Genomic DNA, 18599 nt, shown 5'->3' on the forward strand with positions numbered 1-18599 from the left:
GTCATTTTTCTACCAGTCCGCAACTCTCCCGGTACTTGCGGAGTCTGACTGATTTTGGGGTAAATGAGTGGGAGTTGGTTATTTTTCCTCCGACTCTGCAACCCTGAATAATAGACAAATACTTATAATAAAGTACCTAATATTCTGATTCGAATTTCAATTGTTCTACGTGCAACATTATACTGTTCTTTGCGCACAATTTAAATCCAGCCAATTTTTTGAAGTTTTTGTAGGTTTTACCAGTTTTGACGAAATACCATTTTGCAGGCAAAGTGACTAACTCACAAGTATTAGGTCCCCCCTGGCATCTTCTGCTGATCTTGTCTCTTTTTACATACACCGATAATACATTGACATGAGTGATTTTATTTGATTGTTTCGTGTCAGATCTTTATTGTCTTCGATTCATCCGTGCGTGTGTGTTTGTGTGCACTTCTTCCCGTTTGTTCGCGTTAATGTATGCGCAGTTAAGTATTTGAAACTGTTTCACAAGCGCTGAGGGTCTTGAAAATCATAAAATTCCTTAACAATTTTCAGACTTACTTTCCGCCACGATTTATTTTAAACTGACAGTTACATACACATTAAGTATAAAAACATTGTCTTGAATTCCATCAAACACTTCTTATTCAAAGAAGGGGAAAGGGGAGGGGGAGGGCACTATTGGAATGTTTGATAAATTAATCCAGTAACCAAACTTTTTAAACAAAATTAACTTTCGCAGGATTTTCTAACCGAATTAAAAATTTTAAGGATTTTTCAAATTAATTTTACAGGTGATCTTTTTTTAAATATCATTCGCAAGCAACACAGCAAATGGTACGAAACTAGAAAACTTGCTTCTTAATCGACTCTTTCATAAAAAGTATCCATTTTCATCGATTCTCGTGATCGCCAAGTTTGGCGATCATTAATTACATGTTTTGTGCATGTTTCATTCCCACCTGTTAGCGAACGGACGGCCGAAGTTTGAATGGATTAAAAGCTCTTAAAGAGAAGCGATACAAATTGCTACAGGGTTGTTGACACCATCGAAGATTTTTAACAACTTACGCAGCCATTTTATACGATTATTATTGCGTAAGGTCGTATGTCCATGAACTTTCCTCATCGTTTTTGAGCACCATTTGCTTCCGCCTCGATTCCTTTTGTCATCAGGTTGTACGTATTCCACACCTTTCTAAAGATTTGGATCGGAAATAAAAAAGTTCTAATCCTAGACGGATGATCTCCAAGTTGCAGAAACTAGTTCACGTTTATGAAGGGTTAGATGTTTAGTTTGATGATTCCAAATTGCTTTCCAACTCTTTTCATGTTTGGGGCCGAATAAATATGATGCACGGATATGTATTTTTCCCTTTGCTGCATTTCTCAATTTGCTCAAAACGCGCGTTCATGCAAATAATGATCATTTTGGGTTGTTTATTTAATATGTTGGCAGCTGATATGAACTGCGGATAAGCTGTTATAGTGAAACGTTATTATTGTTATTATGAGGAAGTACAACCGTTTAATCTGCCATCTTTGATTATGCAACTGGGCGAAAACGGAAAGCACAACATTAGGGTTCATCTACACTACCATTTATTAGGCGTTCCACTATTCCCCCCCCCTTAATAATTGGAAAGTAATGCAATAGAATTAGCATGGGACATGAGCAATGCTCAAAGTACTAGTTTTTGGAAGTTAAATTCTTTAGGCAATTTTGTCCAGTAATTTTATTCTTAAGCCTATTATATGAGAAGTAAATGCAGTTTTTTGCAATGCCGTAGGTACTAATTTCTGGACATTTAATAAGGTAAGGAAATTTTTATTTAACTGTTGGAAATTTTCACCAAGATGCGGCTAATTGCAAAATTTTGAGACTGGTTTCAATTAAAACTAACTGAATATTAACAGCTATTGCCTGTGAGAAAGGCTTTCTAAATGTATGTTGACTATTTTCCAGCTCTCCCCAAACTTATAATTATTTGCATTAAGAAAATTGAGCTCTGCGAAACAAAAATTTAAAGAAACAAACAAAATATTTTTAAGTTTAAAATCTGAAGAGCTGAGGGGCATTGATTTTTGTTAGATCGCTGATGTGCTCAATATTATGTTTTATGGATGATAGTTGAATTTTTTGGGTCAGGTTTAGCATCAAGTTCGTTGCATTATTTATTTTTGCCGACACATAAGTTTAGAACCACGTTTCAAACATATATGTTGTTGTTGCAAACAAGTCCAATTAGTTGTGAATTCAAAACATAATGAAGGAAGGAAAATAAAAAGATGTGAAATGAGGACCATAGAGAGCAAAGCTCACCAAATACTGTTATGCTTCCAAATGTAGAGGGGAACGCAGAAACATCACATTCAAAAGGAATTAAGAATTCTGGAGAGACCATACATACAGGGACTATACATTCTGAAATCTGAACGTTTGCAAGACTTATTTCTATCAAATGGTATTGTTTCTTTATTTAAAAGTAAAATAGACTTTAAAATGATAATTGATGTTCCAATCTAGTATCTATTGCTACATACATAAAAGAAAAATCAAAATGTTTGGGTTACAAGTTAAGGAGAAGTATCTCTAACTTGGCACAGAGTTTATTTTTTTTAATTTAGTTTTAAGGGACCTATTATTTAGTTATCTAGACCAGTGGTTGGAAAAACTACATTTTTTTTGTAGCGAACTACAACTACAACTACTTTAGCACAAATGTAGTTAACTACAACTACAGCTACTTTTTTCAAAATGTAGCAACTACAAACTACTTTTGAAATGTAGCCGCTACTTCGCTACTTTTCAAAAACATAAATAAATAACATACACATAATACACACCGTTTGCGGATTGAATAAAAACGAGCTGATGTGTGCATCACATGACTTCCTTTTACTCCAATTTAATGTCATTTTCTCATTATTGGCAGTTTTAATGTATTCAATAGTTTACAATCTAAATATAACCAACAATGGCCAAATTGAAACCTGATTTTAAAAAAAAATCGACAAATTCGTCGCCAAGTTGGAGACAAAACGGCGACCAAAAGACTGTCAATATATCGCCAAGTGTCTGCCAAATTATAACACCACTTGAGTTTACATCGAAATTAACAATGATTTCCGCCAAAAAAGGGGCAAAAGACCCCCTTTGGAGCATTCGAATGCAACCAAAAATGAAGATGCACAACTAGACCCCAATAGAAGTCTACGTATCAAATTTCAACTTTCTAGGACATTCCATTCTTGAGTTATGCGACATACATACACACATACACACATACGCACGTATATACAGACGTCACGAGAAAACTCGTTGTAATTAACTCGGGGATTGTCAAAATGGATATTTCGGGTGTCTGTACGTTCCTAGGCACATATCCACGTGTGATCGGGATGAAAAAAAATTCAACATTCATTTGGGGCTGAGCAAAATGGAAATTAAGGCCGATTTTTCGGTTAAATTTTTTTCGCGAATACAATACTACCTTTTTTGTAAAAGGAAGTAAAAATGTTCAGATTGATATATTGGTTCATTTGAACATGGAATATTGCTATAAATTATCTATTCTTTCTTTCCTTTACTGAAACGATTCGTCAATTCAAACATTTTATACCATTTGCCTGCAAGAAAGGATTTAAAAGTGGAAGGAATTCAACTTTCAAATTTTTAATCCTTTCCTGGCAGTAAATAGTATTTCATTCAAGAAGTGTAACTCGGCTATTTGAAATTGAGATAAATCCAGTCATAATTTGATTTAAATTTTACATATACATACATATATATAAAATTTATTTTGATCATGAAAAGCATCTTTTCAACAAAAGAGAAAAACTTGAATTTTCATTATATGAAATGATTTTAGAGGAACTTATATTTCGTAGGAATTAATTGCTTTTGAGCTTCAAGCTAGGGTTCCGGACCTGGACACTATCTCTTTTCTTATGCCCCTGACAAAATGAAATAAAAGAATTTTTCAATTTTACCGAATAACCTCAAAAACTCAGAACATTTAATAATTGACTTTCAATATGTTAATATATCAACACCCAATCAGTAAAAAAGAAAAAAAAAAAAGAAATAGGAAAAATACCCCAAACGGTTCTACTAATTATCCGAAACATGTAACATAACTAAAAAGTTACTTTACTTCAATGTGCAATTTTTAGCAACAGTGGACTCGGGCTACAACACAATTCGACTAACACGAAATGTCTATATAGCGAGTTTTACTCGAGAAATGAATTTTGCAACAGACGTGAATTCCTCACCCGCTACACGAAAATTTTTGGAGCAGAAGCGCAGGGTTTATATCACCCTCTTTCTTGGGTACTAAATATTAGTTTCGTGAAAGGAATTTCCCTTTAGCATCACTGAAAGCCAAAATTCCCCGCACCGTAGAGTCGAAACATCAAATTGTTAACGTACAAATCGCCACTCCGCATTTTTTTCGAAATGTGAAGTTGATGAAATATAATTTCACATAAAAGCGAGCTGTTTATCCAAAGTTTGAAATTCATCCCTCGCGTATGTGCAAATGGACACCGAAAGCTTTTTGCTTAACGGGCAAAGTTTGCATGAAACGGAAAAAATTCGTTTTTTTCTTTCTAAGCAATGCTTTAATCAAGGCGAATATTGGGAAAATGTTAAAGTTTCTATGCCAAACAAACTAATGGCGTCAAACAGATACAACGTATGGCCTCAAAATAATATATCAGAGGTCAGCTCATATTTTTCAGTCTTACGAATATCATTGTTGCAAGTTTTACTCGCGTAATACTTGCACCAGTCAAATTCGTTTGAAAACGCGGGTTTTTTTTTTAAAAAACTTTATTCAAAAGTAATTTCCAGAAATCGCTACAAACTACTTTTTTTTTGTAGCGAACTACTCGCTACTCTACTTTTTTTAAAAAGTAGTGCGCTACACTACAAACTACTAAAAAATGTAGCTACTACAGTAGCGTCGCTACTTGTAGCGCGCTACTTCCAACCACTGATCTAGACCTATGTATCCAGTGGCGCACACAAGGGAGGGGTCCAGGGGGTCCGGACCCCTCCCAAAGGTCTTGCTTTTTTACCCGATTGATTACGATTCTGTGTATTTTGTACATAAAATAAATTCAAACAAAGGTAACGTTAATTTCAGTTCTAATAAGTGAAAAAAAAAATACTCATGATAAAAGATTTTTTTTAAATATTGTGCACTTTTCCTATAACGAATTGCCTATTACAAGCAGAATGGTGATTATAAATGAATACACTGAAAAACCATGTTTTAGTTTTGTAATTACAGATTACACCAAATGAGATTCTATGAACTTCTAAATCATATGGTGCTTCTGCAACGATGAATTTGATTTGTTGAATCCATTTTTTAATTATGAGAAAAGTTAATGCGTATATTATTTTGCTGTCTGCTAATTTATTTAAGTATATTTTATTAAATAACACTAATTGTTTATTCAATAGTTTATTTTTTACTGTTTTTCGTTCTCGAGAATCGAAGAAATCAAGTCAATATGTTTGACGGCGTATTGGGGATATGATATGAGACTAAGGCTTTCGATCTTGGACCCTCCCCTTGCAACATTCCTGTGTGCGCCACTGTATGTACCTTGTCCTGAGGTAGAGTACTAAGGTAGAATACTTTGCTCAAATTGAAAACATATGATTAACATGCTGCTAAAGTTAAAGGTTCAAAACTGTCTTAAGTGTGGGCGCTTGACTGTACAATTTTTTTCATGAGCACTAAACATATTTTCTTGCTTTCACTAAAATATAATATTAAGTTCATTAATTTTTGTGAAAATGTAATAAATAGGCAATTTTAGTCAGCCAATGATTTTTAAATCGTCGACTTAACAGTTCAAAATTGTTTTGTGGGGAAAAAAAGTACACTCTCGAAATTATGGGTAATATCTTTCCTCCAGACAACCATATGAATTCTGTATGTAAAGGAACGCCGCCTGCCTTGTCTAGTGGTCAGAGAAGTCTGCCTGTGACAGGAAGGTCCGGGTTCGAATCCCGGCTCGGGCATGGATGTACTTTCCCTCTTCTGTCCTTGTCCTTTCTTTGTGTGAATGTGTTGTTATGCTGTGAATGGTTGCCTACCCTATAAACGGGTCCTTATGGCATGTGTGTACTGTAGAAGTCGGACTTCACATCAAATTACGGTGCAGTTGGAAAAGTGAAGCAGCGCACACCAAATTGCCAGCCTAGCTGGCACACAACAACAACATGTAAAGGAGCAGATGAGTTGTGGCATTGATAAAGGTTGTAAACCGTTAAGTTTTCGGGTAAATTTTCGGTGTTTACAAGTAATTGGTTTCTATGCTCGCTTTCCTTAAGTGAATGAACTAATTAGTGATCCATCATTTATTTTAAAAGGTAAAGAGCAAAATTTGACCCACTTCTAAAAATGATTCACAATGACTTTCCCATCCAGTATCACGTCTTGGCATTGATTTGCATGACAGAATATCCTCCAGTATTGTATTTTAGTAGTGATACCTAATAATGACAATTGATTTTGCGCCTTCTGCTACATTGGCAAATTAACCCTTTCGTAATGAAAATTGTAATATTTTAGACGAAAAAAGACTCCCATCCTTTATATTAACTACCGGATCGAATCCATGATCTTGATTGGTGAATCGAAACGTCGTTGACATTCTTCGTTTTTTGTTAACTTCGAAAAGTTATTATTATAATAGATTTCTAAGCGACTGATATAAACATTGAGAAAAGGTAGAATGCAGATCTTGTTGAATCCTTGGTGTGAATAAAATCACTCTGAAAATAACAAAGATGATTAGAGCTTTTAAACGATTCCGTTGGATGGAGTTGAGTGTTCACTAACAGGACAAAATGTCAGAAGATGGCCGCGTTAACAGAAACATATCCCGCCAATGAAACAAGAAGTGTGATAGGGCTTTTGCGTGGGGAGATAGTGGACCACCCTCCTTACAATCTCGACCTCGCACCAAGTGCTTTCCATCTCTTTGGATATTAAAAGAAACACTTGGGAAATTAGCAGTTCAGAACCGATGCTGCGGTTTAGCAAGTCATCTTGATCAACCATCTTCACATTCTTGGCTATGATTTCTTCCATTCCGAACCTTCAAGTGTTTCTTTGAAACACTTAAAGGTTCGCAATTGCAATTGAAGGTCCAAAGAGATGGAAATCACTTGGTGCGAGGTCGGGATTGCAAGGAAGGCGGTCCGAAACCTCCCAACGCGAAAACCTTATCAAACTTCTTGTTTCACTGAACGGACATGTTTCCGTGAACGCAGCCATCTTCTAACTGACATTTCGTCCTGCAAGTAGACACCCAGCTCCATATCCACCGGTTCCGTTTGAAAGTCCTGATCATCTTTGTTATCTTCAGCTTGATTTTATTCATATAAAGAGTCTGTACACCCGTTACAACTCTTGTTACCTTACTTTTTAAAACCCCTGCGTACTTTCTATTTTGATTGAGAATGAAAGTGGGAAATTAAGTTGACTTACCGTCTCTCACAGATAAGATGATATTTGTTGATACTCAATGTAAAAAAAGAAACAACAGCCTTCAGTATTTAATAAAATAAAGAGTTTGTGTTATGTGTGTGGGCTTGTTTTTGGGGTGCGCACAGATATAGTTTTTATCGACCGCCGTTGTGCTCCTCCGCCCCCCAATTTTTAATAAATTAGTTACAAAAAATTTTGCTTAATGTTTTATGTGATTTTTAACTTTTTATCCTGTAGGTTGTAGCAGTTAATACAAGAGGAAATTTAATGCAAAAGTTGTATCGTTGATTGATCTGTGTACAAAATGATAGTATATATATATATATATATATATATATATATATATATATATATATCCAATTAAAAATAAACGAATAATGAAAAAGAAATCATCGTCAAATTTTTTAAAGCTAATAATCATTGCCGAATCTTCAACAGTTTTGATCAACAAATCCAAATAAATTGATCAGCAAACAAAACAATTGAATGTCGATATTTTGATCAAAAAACGAATAAACACAGGCAGCTAAATAAATATATGTCGCATAAGGGTCATTCTTCAAAAAGTCACACGCCTTTTACAGAAAAAACTTGAAGGAACAATTCATTTAACAATGCTTTTTAATTTTATCAAAAGTATATCTATTTCAACCTGACAACAATTTTTAAATAATAATTTTTATTTTAGTATATTTTTGGTTCATAACATGTGAATTCTCACCTCCGTTGCACGTCACACACCGTGTGTGACTGTTTATGTTGATTAATAACTTGTTTAATTTAAAGTTATGTATTTAATTATTCATTATTCCTTTCACAAGTGTCTCAAATACTAACTGTTTAAGTATATTTCATTTTTTAATATTGTGTTTTAGTTTGTTTTAGTAGTCATGTCACTCAATAAATTCTCACCTCCGTTGCCTAAACACAAAATGCCATCCCTCCTTAACACGTGGCAGTCATGACATCAAATTTTATGTTCCATGATACAAGAGAGCCCCTTTGTTTATTTTCAGCCATAGTTGTAGTTGTGATATTTTTGTTGAAAAACAAGAAGATAGGTTTTGCTTTAAAAACTTGGTGTGTTATTCTGACTTCTTACCTCTGTGAACTTGAATTTCAGGGATGCAAATTAATGTAAAAAAATAAGTGAACATGTTTTTTTATGCTTAACATGTGCAGATTGTAGCAACGAAGAAACAAAATATTTCCCTGAAAAATGTATCCATTAGGCATATATTAATGGAAAATTCCTCACCTCCGTGACAGACCTTATAAATGACATTATTTCTGAGATGAAAATAACTGATGGAGGGGAAATACATCAATCTTAGGCATTTTACCAAACTTATATTGCCAGTATATTCTCAAATTTACTAAATACTTTTTTTTAGCACACATTTGAACGAAAAGGATAAATGCTAATTAAGCAATACTTCAATTAGGGGAGCTTAATACATTCCCACTAATCATTAAAATAGCTCAACAATTTACAAAATTACTACTTTGATATTAAATTGGCCTCGATTTTTAAACATTAAAAGTCCCCCCCCCCCCTTTTTTATTCCCGTGAAAGAGGCATTATTTTTTTTTTTTTTATGAGTAAAATAATTGGAACTTAGCTGGGTCATTGTTTATGGTTACCTCTATTAGGTAACACTTTCATTTAAGAATGAAAAAAAAAAGAAAACAAAAGGTTTCGAAATTGAAAAATATTTGCTTTCAAAAGTTACGTTTTCTGGAGAATGACCCATAAGAGTCATCTGAATTGGATGATCCGTCTTCATTTTACTGTTACGACTTTGATTAATCCACAGTTTTCTCCATCATTGACTTCTGCCCTTTTGATAGTGTTATTGCATCTATTGGCATAAAACTGTAGGCATCCTCTTGAAGTTTTGTATAGTTATCCAAAATTAAGAAATTAATCATAAAATTAATTTAAAATGAATGATTAACCTGGTTCAGAGTTATCTCACCTCTGAGGAAAACTTTAAACCATGAGAGAAACTTGATGTGAAATTATTTTAATAAAATTAGTACAACTTTGAACTAGAAAAAAAAAGAAAGAAAGAAAGCCATAAATGTAAATAATTCTCATTTTTATTTCATAGAACCTCGAGATTTCTTTATTTTATTGCATATAATATTACAATGTAGGAAAAGAGATTTCACCAACTTCCAATCACTTCAGAATGATGCTGAGTACAGTGTTGCCAACTTATTTTGTGCAATAAAGAGTTGAAAACTGATAGTTTAACCCTGCCAGTATACATTGGGCCTTTTAATTTCTTTTGAAGTCAAATTTAGAAAAAATATGAAGCTTCATTAAACTAACCCACATGCAGGCCCGTCATTTCAAATTTTTTCGGGCAGGAGACAGTGTATATTCAATGCAAATTTTACCGGAAAACTGCAAAACCCACGCCCACTAAAATGTAAAAACATTCGTCTCTTGTAGGGGATGGGGGTCAATTGAACCTCCTTGACCCTTCTAAAGGACAAACCTGCCCACATGATTCAATGTTACTCCAAAAGACTGCACCGCAAACCGTGAATAAAGTTGATCTTTTCTTGACCATGAACTTTTACTTTCAGGTGCCTTGTCCTTGCCTCGCTGGCCAAGCCAAACTGAAAATAACAGCAGTAGGCCAGGCAGCTCTGTTCAACTGCACCTTTCTGATGAACAGCAGCCTAGGCAGTCAACCTGCAAATCAGTGGAGCAACATTTGTTGACGACATGTGTGGGCAGCATTGCTGAGCTTGGTAAGTGACTTTTATAGTGATAACGAAAAAGCAATCAACTTTTCCAAACGCATTACATGGGGAGGTTTTATCTGATCTGCTGCTTTTCACGCCTAAAAGCTGCCATTTGCATTCAAATGGGTGCAGTAAAAATAGGCTCTCTTAAAAAGGAAGGAATATTTCCGCTACAGATAATTACCAGTTTAAAAAAAAAATTAAAGGGGGGAACAATGAATGGTAATAATAAGTGACTGAATATCAAGCAATTTTCGAACCCAGCTGAGCTCAGTGAATACGGAATCGTTTTAAATCGTCTGGTGAATAATTGTAACTTCGAACTATTCATTGCTTTGAAGATTATGATTAAGATTGTTGTTTTGTGGAGTGTTTTTACCATTTTGTGATGATCATTATGTGGTTATGCGAATAATATTCTTCCGAAGACAAGAAACAATCCTCAAAACATTTTACAGGACAAAACTTTTCCCCTACAATAACATTCTGCCTCTCCCAGAAAAAAAAGTGAAATAGTTTATGAATATGGTAATTTGAAAAATTCGATAAGATCACGAACTTTGCAGCGGAAATATTCTCAATCAAGCGGCTAATGTCTTTTATGTTCGCATTTTTTCAAAAAAATTTCATTATATCAAAAATATTTTGTCAGCCATATAAGCTTTGAATTCATCTAGCTCGAGATAATAGTTGTTTTCGTGTTTTCGAAGATGAAACACTTGAAAAATGTTGTTGATGGGGTTTTATTTAAGTGCTTAAAAAATACATGAGGCAGCAATGGACTTAGTAAAGAAAAATATTTAGGTCAATCATTGATGCAGATTTGCAAAGGAGTATGGAATAATTTTTTCTTTAAAATCAAGCTTATGTTGGAAGTATGACGAAATATTTGGCGCCTATACCTGATTTTTCCAAAAGCAATATTTAGGACTCCCCCCCCCCCCTATTTTTACTCGATATAAAAAATCTTTATAACGTGAAAATGAAGCTCAAAACGTTTTGGATTACATGTAAAATATCGATCAAGGTTCAAGTTCCCTGGAAATGTTTCTTGTCGCTGCAGAGTTATGATATAAATTTGAGGATGGATTATTGTTTAACCTTTTCATTAGTGGAATTGGAAAATAACGAACATTTCTCGTAAGTCTATGGCAGAGGTGCTAAACCTGCGGCCCGCGAAGCTTATCCTTGTGGCCCATTGGAATGTTCAATCATGACCCCACCAAATTTCGCTTACACTTATAGGCCGTGACAATCGCTGAAACTCATGGCAACAAAGAGGGCGCTACAGTGAACCCCTGTTTTCCATTACGTTGCCATTGATTGGTGGATGCAGGGTTCCGTTCTGCGCCTCTTGCGGTCAAAATGGGCAACGAGGTTTAGAAGTATGCTGTTCAGTTTTGATCTTCTTGTCTCAAGAAAGACATTTCTTTATTGGAAAGGGTTCAAAAAAAGGGCTACTAGGCTCTGATTTAGATTATGATTCCAGACTTGAAAGTCTTAATATAGCCTACAGCAAAGAAGAATCAGAGAGGACATGATGCAGTTGTTTAAATTTATCAAAATGAAAGGTGTTACTGGATTAAATTTTTGCATGGAAAGCCGGAAAAGGGGTCATTGTTTTAAGCTGTTCAACATGCTAACCTAGAAATTGGGGGCGGGGGGGGGGAAGTACTACTTTAGTTGAGTCGTGAGCACTTGGAACAGCTTATCGGACGAGGCGGTAATGAGCAAGGGGGTGGGTAGCTTTAAGAGGGCCATTGATCTTCATTGGACACTAATAAACTGGCTACGACCAGCCTAGTTGGGCCCAGAGCCTGTTGCTGATTGTCATGTTTGTATATGTATGCTAGCTGTCCCAGCAAACGTTGTTCCGCCATAAAAATATTTTCTAGTGAATATTTTGGTTGTTAATTAAAAAATAACGAATGTATTGTAAGTTTGTGGGGATGAGATCTTTGACCGAAGGAGGAATGGAGCGCTGATGATAACAGATTAAATAAATAAATATATATATATATATATATATATATATATATATATATATATATATATATATATATATATATATATATATACACGCACAAAAAGACAATTTTTGTTTCGTTCAAAATTTGTCACACACTGCTTTGTGATACAAAACAAATGCAGAATAAAACGTCAAAATGACGGACGCGACGCCTCCGGCAAAACATCAGAAAATTCATACACTAATAATATGAGTTATTATTAGTTCATGGGAAAACTCTCAATGATGTAAAACAATTTTGTTGCCATCTTCTGTTTGCCTACAAATAAAATATTTGTAATTAATTCAAGCAATGTTTTTCAAAAGTCGATCCAGAACTTTATTCAAAAAAAAAAAAAAAGTTCTGGATAACGACACCCTGATTACCTGGCGGTATGAAATATAGTCTTTACGACTTATTCTCATGCCTACCAAATACATATTACATATTTTATAAAAATTGTTCTGGCCCTTTCGGAGGAGTTCAAACACTAACACCGTGACAGGAGATTTTCATATATTAAATTTGTAATTATTGCAGGAGACCTATTGCGAAGAGTTGTGCAGTACTATCAGCACATGCAAGGCTACAATGCAGGCCGTTGTAGTATCATTTGGGGACCTGCCGCTCTGCATTCTTTGTACTATTTCATGCGATGCTCTCAACTGGAACATGCAGATCATAGTAGCCATAGGACACCCGTTCAAGAGCTTGTCTACGAAAGGTAAAGTGCTTTTTAACCATTTGAGAAGGAATAAAAGGTGGAGAGAGTGAAGTCGTCAATTCTTGAAGCAAGGATCCCGAGTCACGTGATATATTTGAAAATAATTTGAAATGTGGTTTCTTCCACTTGTTTCGCGTAAAACGTGCCTCCCATTCATCGAATGACTTGAGATCTTTGCCTAAGCATTAAGCCAATGGTTGGACTTGCTCCCTCCAGGTGCTAATTCCTGCTCAAAGTTTTAAACCTCATTAAAAAAAAAATCGTTGTTTCCTTTTTCTCCTATGATAATTGTAAACTTGTGCATTACGTCTGAACGGTAAAATGACTAGACTCAGTTTCAACTTTTTGCAGGGGCGCCGAGATGAGAGGTCACTGGAGGTCATTATGGTCTCCTTAAAAATTTCCTACTCAGTAACTTTTGTCGGTTGATGCGGTACGTTAAATTCGGAGACGCTGTTGCAATTTCTTTTCTTTTTCAATTGCTGTTTATCTATCTCTTCGCATTAGATGTAGATGTTTGTGCATACTGGCATTTTGTAGTTCAGCAAAAGTCGGAATTTCCCCCTTCCCAAAAATTTAAGTTTGGGACGTTCCTTTTTATTTCATTTTTTCCACCGCAAGGCCTGGTGTCCTGCCGAAATATCCCACACGAGAAAAATATTAATGAACGAGAAATGTTCAAAACTTTTGTGCTTACTTCTTGTTTAAAAACCTAATCATGTCAGGACAAAATGAGAATGTATGAAAAATATATCGAATTGGGCTTCAGTATGCGTTGAACAGTAGTGGTTGGTTAATGGTTTTCGTTCTTTCTCTTTTTTTGTGAATAAAATTTGGGTACCCGAGCAATCTCAACCATCAATTAAAACTTAAGAATTTCTTACAACCAGTATTAACTTTCTGTATTCATGCAGTTAGTTTTTAGATTTATGAGAGGCTTTTTGATTAAATTGTATAAAAAAACAATCACAACTATAGTTTTATTATCAGTTTCATTTAATTTTTTTAAATTGAAGATCGTTACCTTACAAATCCAATTCTTTCAATTTTCACCGCAGGCGATATTAGAGCTAAATGTGTCAACCAATTTCAAATTTATTACTAAAATAAATCAAATAGAACGACATACCTACGCTTTCCCATCCAACTAAAGCACTCATTTCTGCATAGCAGGAAACTATGCACGACTGACCCTTGTAGGAGTCCTATGATCCAGATAAAGGTTATTGTTGTTATCCTGCTATTTGTAGTTAATAGGTTCTATCAATATTTGATCCATTCTTGGTATGCGTATAACAGTTTGATATGGAAATCTGATGTTCTTGGGGATACTTTACTTAACCACAATAAAGCAGAACAAAAGTTTATTTCTCTTGTTCCATATTTTTCATCATTAATTGTTTCTTGTGCAATGAAAAGTGACGGTGGTAGAAAATGTTTAATGAATTTTATTATGTAATTTATTTTCAGGCCATACTTGGTGCTACCGCCTTTAATAGAATGGGTCCGTGTAGCCACGGCTCATTCTGAGCATCGTCGATCACAGGTGGTCGACAAGGATGATGTCATGCAAGCAGCGCGATTGTTATTACCCGGTGTTGATTGTCCCATTCGAGAGTTTGGGTAAGTATTAAACATTTGTGACGTCAATCCCCCCCCCCCTCCATCTTATTTGCAGCTGGTTCAAATTACTTTTGCCTCCAGGGTTGTTTTGTTGATCAAAAAGTTTGTTAAAATGATATTCATCACTTTTCTAATGATCATGTATACCCCGTGCACGAGTCGATTCCCTACTTGTAGAGAAAAAAACGAAACCCGCGAACGACCCCCTTTTTTTATAAAATAAAGGAACTTTTTGACCATTTTTCTCTTAGAAAATGTTTTGCGAAGAACAAGAATGAAATTTAATAGTCATGTTTATGTTTCTCAATGTGTTTTTCGTCTTCTGTATGAAAAGGTTTCGCTTTTGCGATCGCGATTTTCGTAACGAGTTCGTTTTCGCGATTATAGTTTTTGATGATTATTGCTTTTTATTCCAAACCAACGGCGATAAAATTTTGATTTTTAATTCTTCTCTGCCTCAATGCATTCTTTAAAATGAAGAAATAGATAAATAAAAATTAATTAATTAAATAAAAAAAAGTTCCGATTTACTCGCAATCACCTATCCGAGGAATTCGTGAGCAGGAAATTGGGCGTTTAATGAACAAATCATGTGGTAGAACTTTTACTGCAATTAAAGTTTTTTATTAACTGAGTACTTTATAGTACTTAATATAAACTTGCATCAAAAGTCAGTATAAAATTGTCAGTGCATTAAAATCCGTGAGCATTTATTTATTAATTGTTTAGTTACAAGAATTAGACTAAAATAGGGAAAAGTCTAGATTTTCGAGTGTCTCTCCCCCCCCCCCCCGTTGTTCCGTAAATATGTTCGGAAATTTTGCCCTTCGTATAAATTGACCCCCACAACTATGAACCTCTTTCTCGTCTCTATTTTATAGGTTTTAATTTATAAATATTTTTTTACTTCAACGTGATTTTTTTTTGTTCCTTTTTTATGATTGTGGGATTTTGTTTTCTATGTAATATTTTCCTGCGTATTATCTGAGGCGGCGTATAATCCGCAGGTCCTAAAATTGGCCTGAAGAAAAAAAATATCTTCGTATAATCCGCGGATAATACGATGTAAAACAAATGAAGTCTTGATTTAACATACAATTTTAGCAACTAAATTAAAAATGTGAAGAAGTCATAACTTTTAAGGTATAATCAAAATTTATCTAAAGAATAATGATTTCTTCTTGAAATCGTGATATAGTACCCTAAAAGACAAAGAGTCAAGACAAAGGAGCAAACGGTCTAATCATGTCCAAATGGAGATTTCGTCCGTAACTGTTTGTTGTTTATTTTACACAGCCTGTATGAGGAACATTCCAGCTATGTAAAAAAACAACATACAGGCAGCGGTAAAGGTCTCTTGGTGAATCCTACTGTAAATACTGAGGTTCAATGCGATATGTTGTTGAGAAAAAAAATCACGGATAATCCGCGGCAGCGTATAATCCGCACCTCATTGACTTTACTTTTTTAACTGATAATCCGCGAATTACATACACGAAAATACTATTGAAACAGTTTTTTTTTTAAATTTATTTTAAAAAAGCCTTTTTCTTTTGCTGTAAAGATTTTGCTTTAGTTATCTGGCATAAATATTGAATTTCCTTTTATTGAGAATTCAAAGCTGTTGGTTATTTAAATATCTAGCATTACTTAATGATAAATCAACATTTTGACTTCTGCTAGCCACTTCAATGTACATTTATGTTTTATAGAATGAATAACATTTAAAATAATAATAACAGATAAATGTGTGAACAAAATAAATAAATAACTTAAAATGAAGAAATAAAATGGAATAATTAACTGTGAATTGAATAAACTTATTGTGCTCAGTGTAACAAAAATTCTAGTGCACGAAGTTTGAATAATGCTTGATTCAAAAAGAAAAAGGAAAATCATCAGATTGTTCCCATTTATTTTGCTCTATAACCAAATTTTATGCGCCATTGAGGAGGCTGATCAGGGTTAAAGGTTTCTCCAAGCATCTTATGAGTGCCTTATTTATAAATAATATAAAAATGCTCAAGATTTTTTTAATTTATAATTGTTATTTTGTTAAACAGCTGTAAAATTTTTAAAAAGATAGTTCTCGAAATTCATTCTTGATATTTATTCTGATATTGATATTTATTTTATTTCTTCTCAGTATTTATTCTGTCTATTGTGCTTCATCTTTATATTGAAAAAAAAGTTTCATTAACATATTGCTTTTATAATGCCCCTACTGTTAAATATTCCCTCCTATTTGTCGTCGCAGGATTTATGATGATCGCCTGCACTGCCGCAAAAGATCTGAAGATCCAGAATGTGCTCGCATGTTGAAGGTGGAATTAGGCTTTCGTATGCTTGCCAGTGGAAGGACGGACTTAGTACCTCACGCGTTGCAGCTCTTGCCAACAAGTCATGTAAATACTTTCAACGAACAAGGGTTAACGCCTCTGATGGTTGCTTGCATTAGGGGAGATGAAGCCATGGTCCATGTTCTGTTGGATGCTGGTGCTGATGTTGATGTAGAGGTAACTATGTATTGTTTGATGCTGTGTTATAAAATTTGCTTCGATACAAGCAGATTTTATAGCACATAACATGTTGTACAAGTGAGACAAACTAACAAATTAGCGCCAGGATTATGTGTGCAAAAAATAATTAAAACATGCACTAAAACTGTATAAAAAATGCCCAAAAAATGAGAAAAAATATTCACTAATACAAATTTTTTTACCGACATAAAGAAATTTTTTTCACTTATGAATAAATATAAATTCGGCCTTTCTGTTTTTGCATTTTGAATTTACCATGATAAATGTACATTAGAAGAATAATGCACACAGACAATGGGATGCTACTGAATTACTATTATTGCAAAAAATTACAATGTGCTGCCTATCTCAGGTTTACTCTAAACATCCAAGACCAATTCACCTGCTAATCTCTCCTCCACCGAAAAGTTCTTTTTCTTTCAAATATTCATTTTCACGCAATAGTTTTCCATGGGACGCTCTATTTTTTACTCTTAGTGAATAACAAAATATTTGTTCTCTATCTTTTATTGTTAAGTAAAATAAATCTACTAACAGGGCTGTGAAAAAGTCAGCTTTTTCTATAATGAAAAAAAAAAAAAAAAAACATAGCCGGTAAGGGCGGTCTTTTTCGTCCTTTTCAATTACATACTTTGTTATTTATACTAATGGCTTTTATATACTTTAATAAGAAAACCAATATCAATTTAAGTAATAAAATAATACCTTTGCTGAAAATAAAATGATTAAAGGAATACAGTAGACCCTTGTTTTATGCGGGGGGTTACATCCTACAGAAATGCCGCACGAATCAAGACTCTATAGTATCGTTAAAGTTGGGGTTAGGGTCATTTATTTTTGGTTCTTGCTAATGAAATTGACCACTATATGATATTAAAGTAAGAAAAAACGTCAAAAAAGCACAAATTGCCAATTACAGCAGACACGTGTTTCGGCGTTACAGGGGAACGCCTGTTTTCTCGGATGTCTTTTCATCCATAAGCTCATTTTTTGCATTGAAAAAGGCATTCCCTGTAACACCAAAACACGTGTCTGCTGTAATTGGCAATTTGTGCTTTTTTTGACGTTGTTTTTCCTTACTTTACTGTTCAGCACAAAGGTATTTATTTATCTCATATGATATATTTACCAAATGATTTGCTAAACAAACCATGTGGTAGTTTAACATTTCTAAAATAAAGTAATCAGTGGACTGTTTTTCTTTTATTTTATAGACTCCTGCACCAGGGACTTCTTATCCTTATGTAAATCCTGAGACTCAACACTGGACAGCACTAACTTATGCTACAACGCATGGGCATTTGTCAGTCATTAAAGTAATTTCATTTATCATTTGTACATTAGAAATTAGCCACCAGTGTCAGAATCCTTGCACTCTTAAATGTCTGCATAAACAAACAATGGTATTTTATGGTGTTTCAAACTGTGCTTGATTGAAATTTAG

General features: G+C 34.2%; 1 protein-coding gene across 1 annotated transcript in view; it reads left to right on the forward strand.

Annotated features, from left to right (window-relative positions):
- The window catches only part of LOC129228591 (ankyrin repeat and BTB/POZ domain-containing protein 2-like), a 53782-nt gene that overhangs the window by 23258 nt on the left and 11925 nt on the right, over positions 1 to 18599 (forward strand). Inside the window, exons 4-8 of the mRNA XM_054863274.1 lie at positions 10098 to 10265; positions 12809 to 12992; positions 14463 to 14615; positions 16873 to 17131; positions 18370 to 18471. Coding sequence (XP_054719249.1) covers positions 10098 to 10265; positions 12809 to 12992; positions 14463 to 14615; positions 16873 to 17131; positions 18370 to 18471 — 866 coding nt within the window. The remainder of the gene's footprint in view (positions 1 to 10097; positions 10266 to 12808; positions 12993 to 14462; positions 14616 to 16872; positions 17132 to 18369; positions 18472 to 18599) is intronic.

Source organism: Uloborus diversus, chromosome 8 (assembly GCF_026930045.1).
Source record: "Uloborus diversus isolate 005 chromosome 8, Udiv.v.3.1, whole genome shotgun sequence".
NCBI classification, from domain to species: domain Eukaryota; kingdom Metazoa; phylum Arthropoda; class Arachnida; order Araneae; family Uloboridae; genus Uloborus; species Uloborus diversus.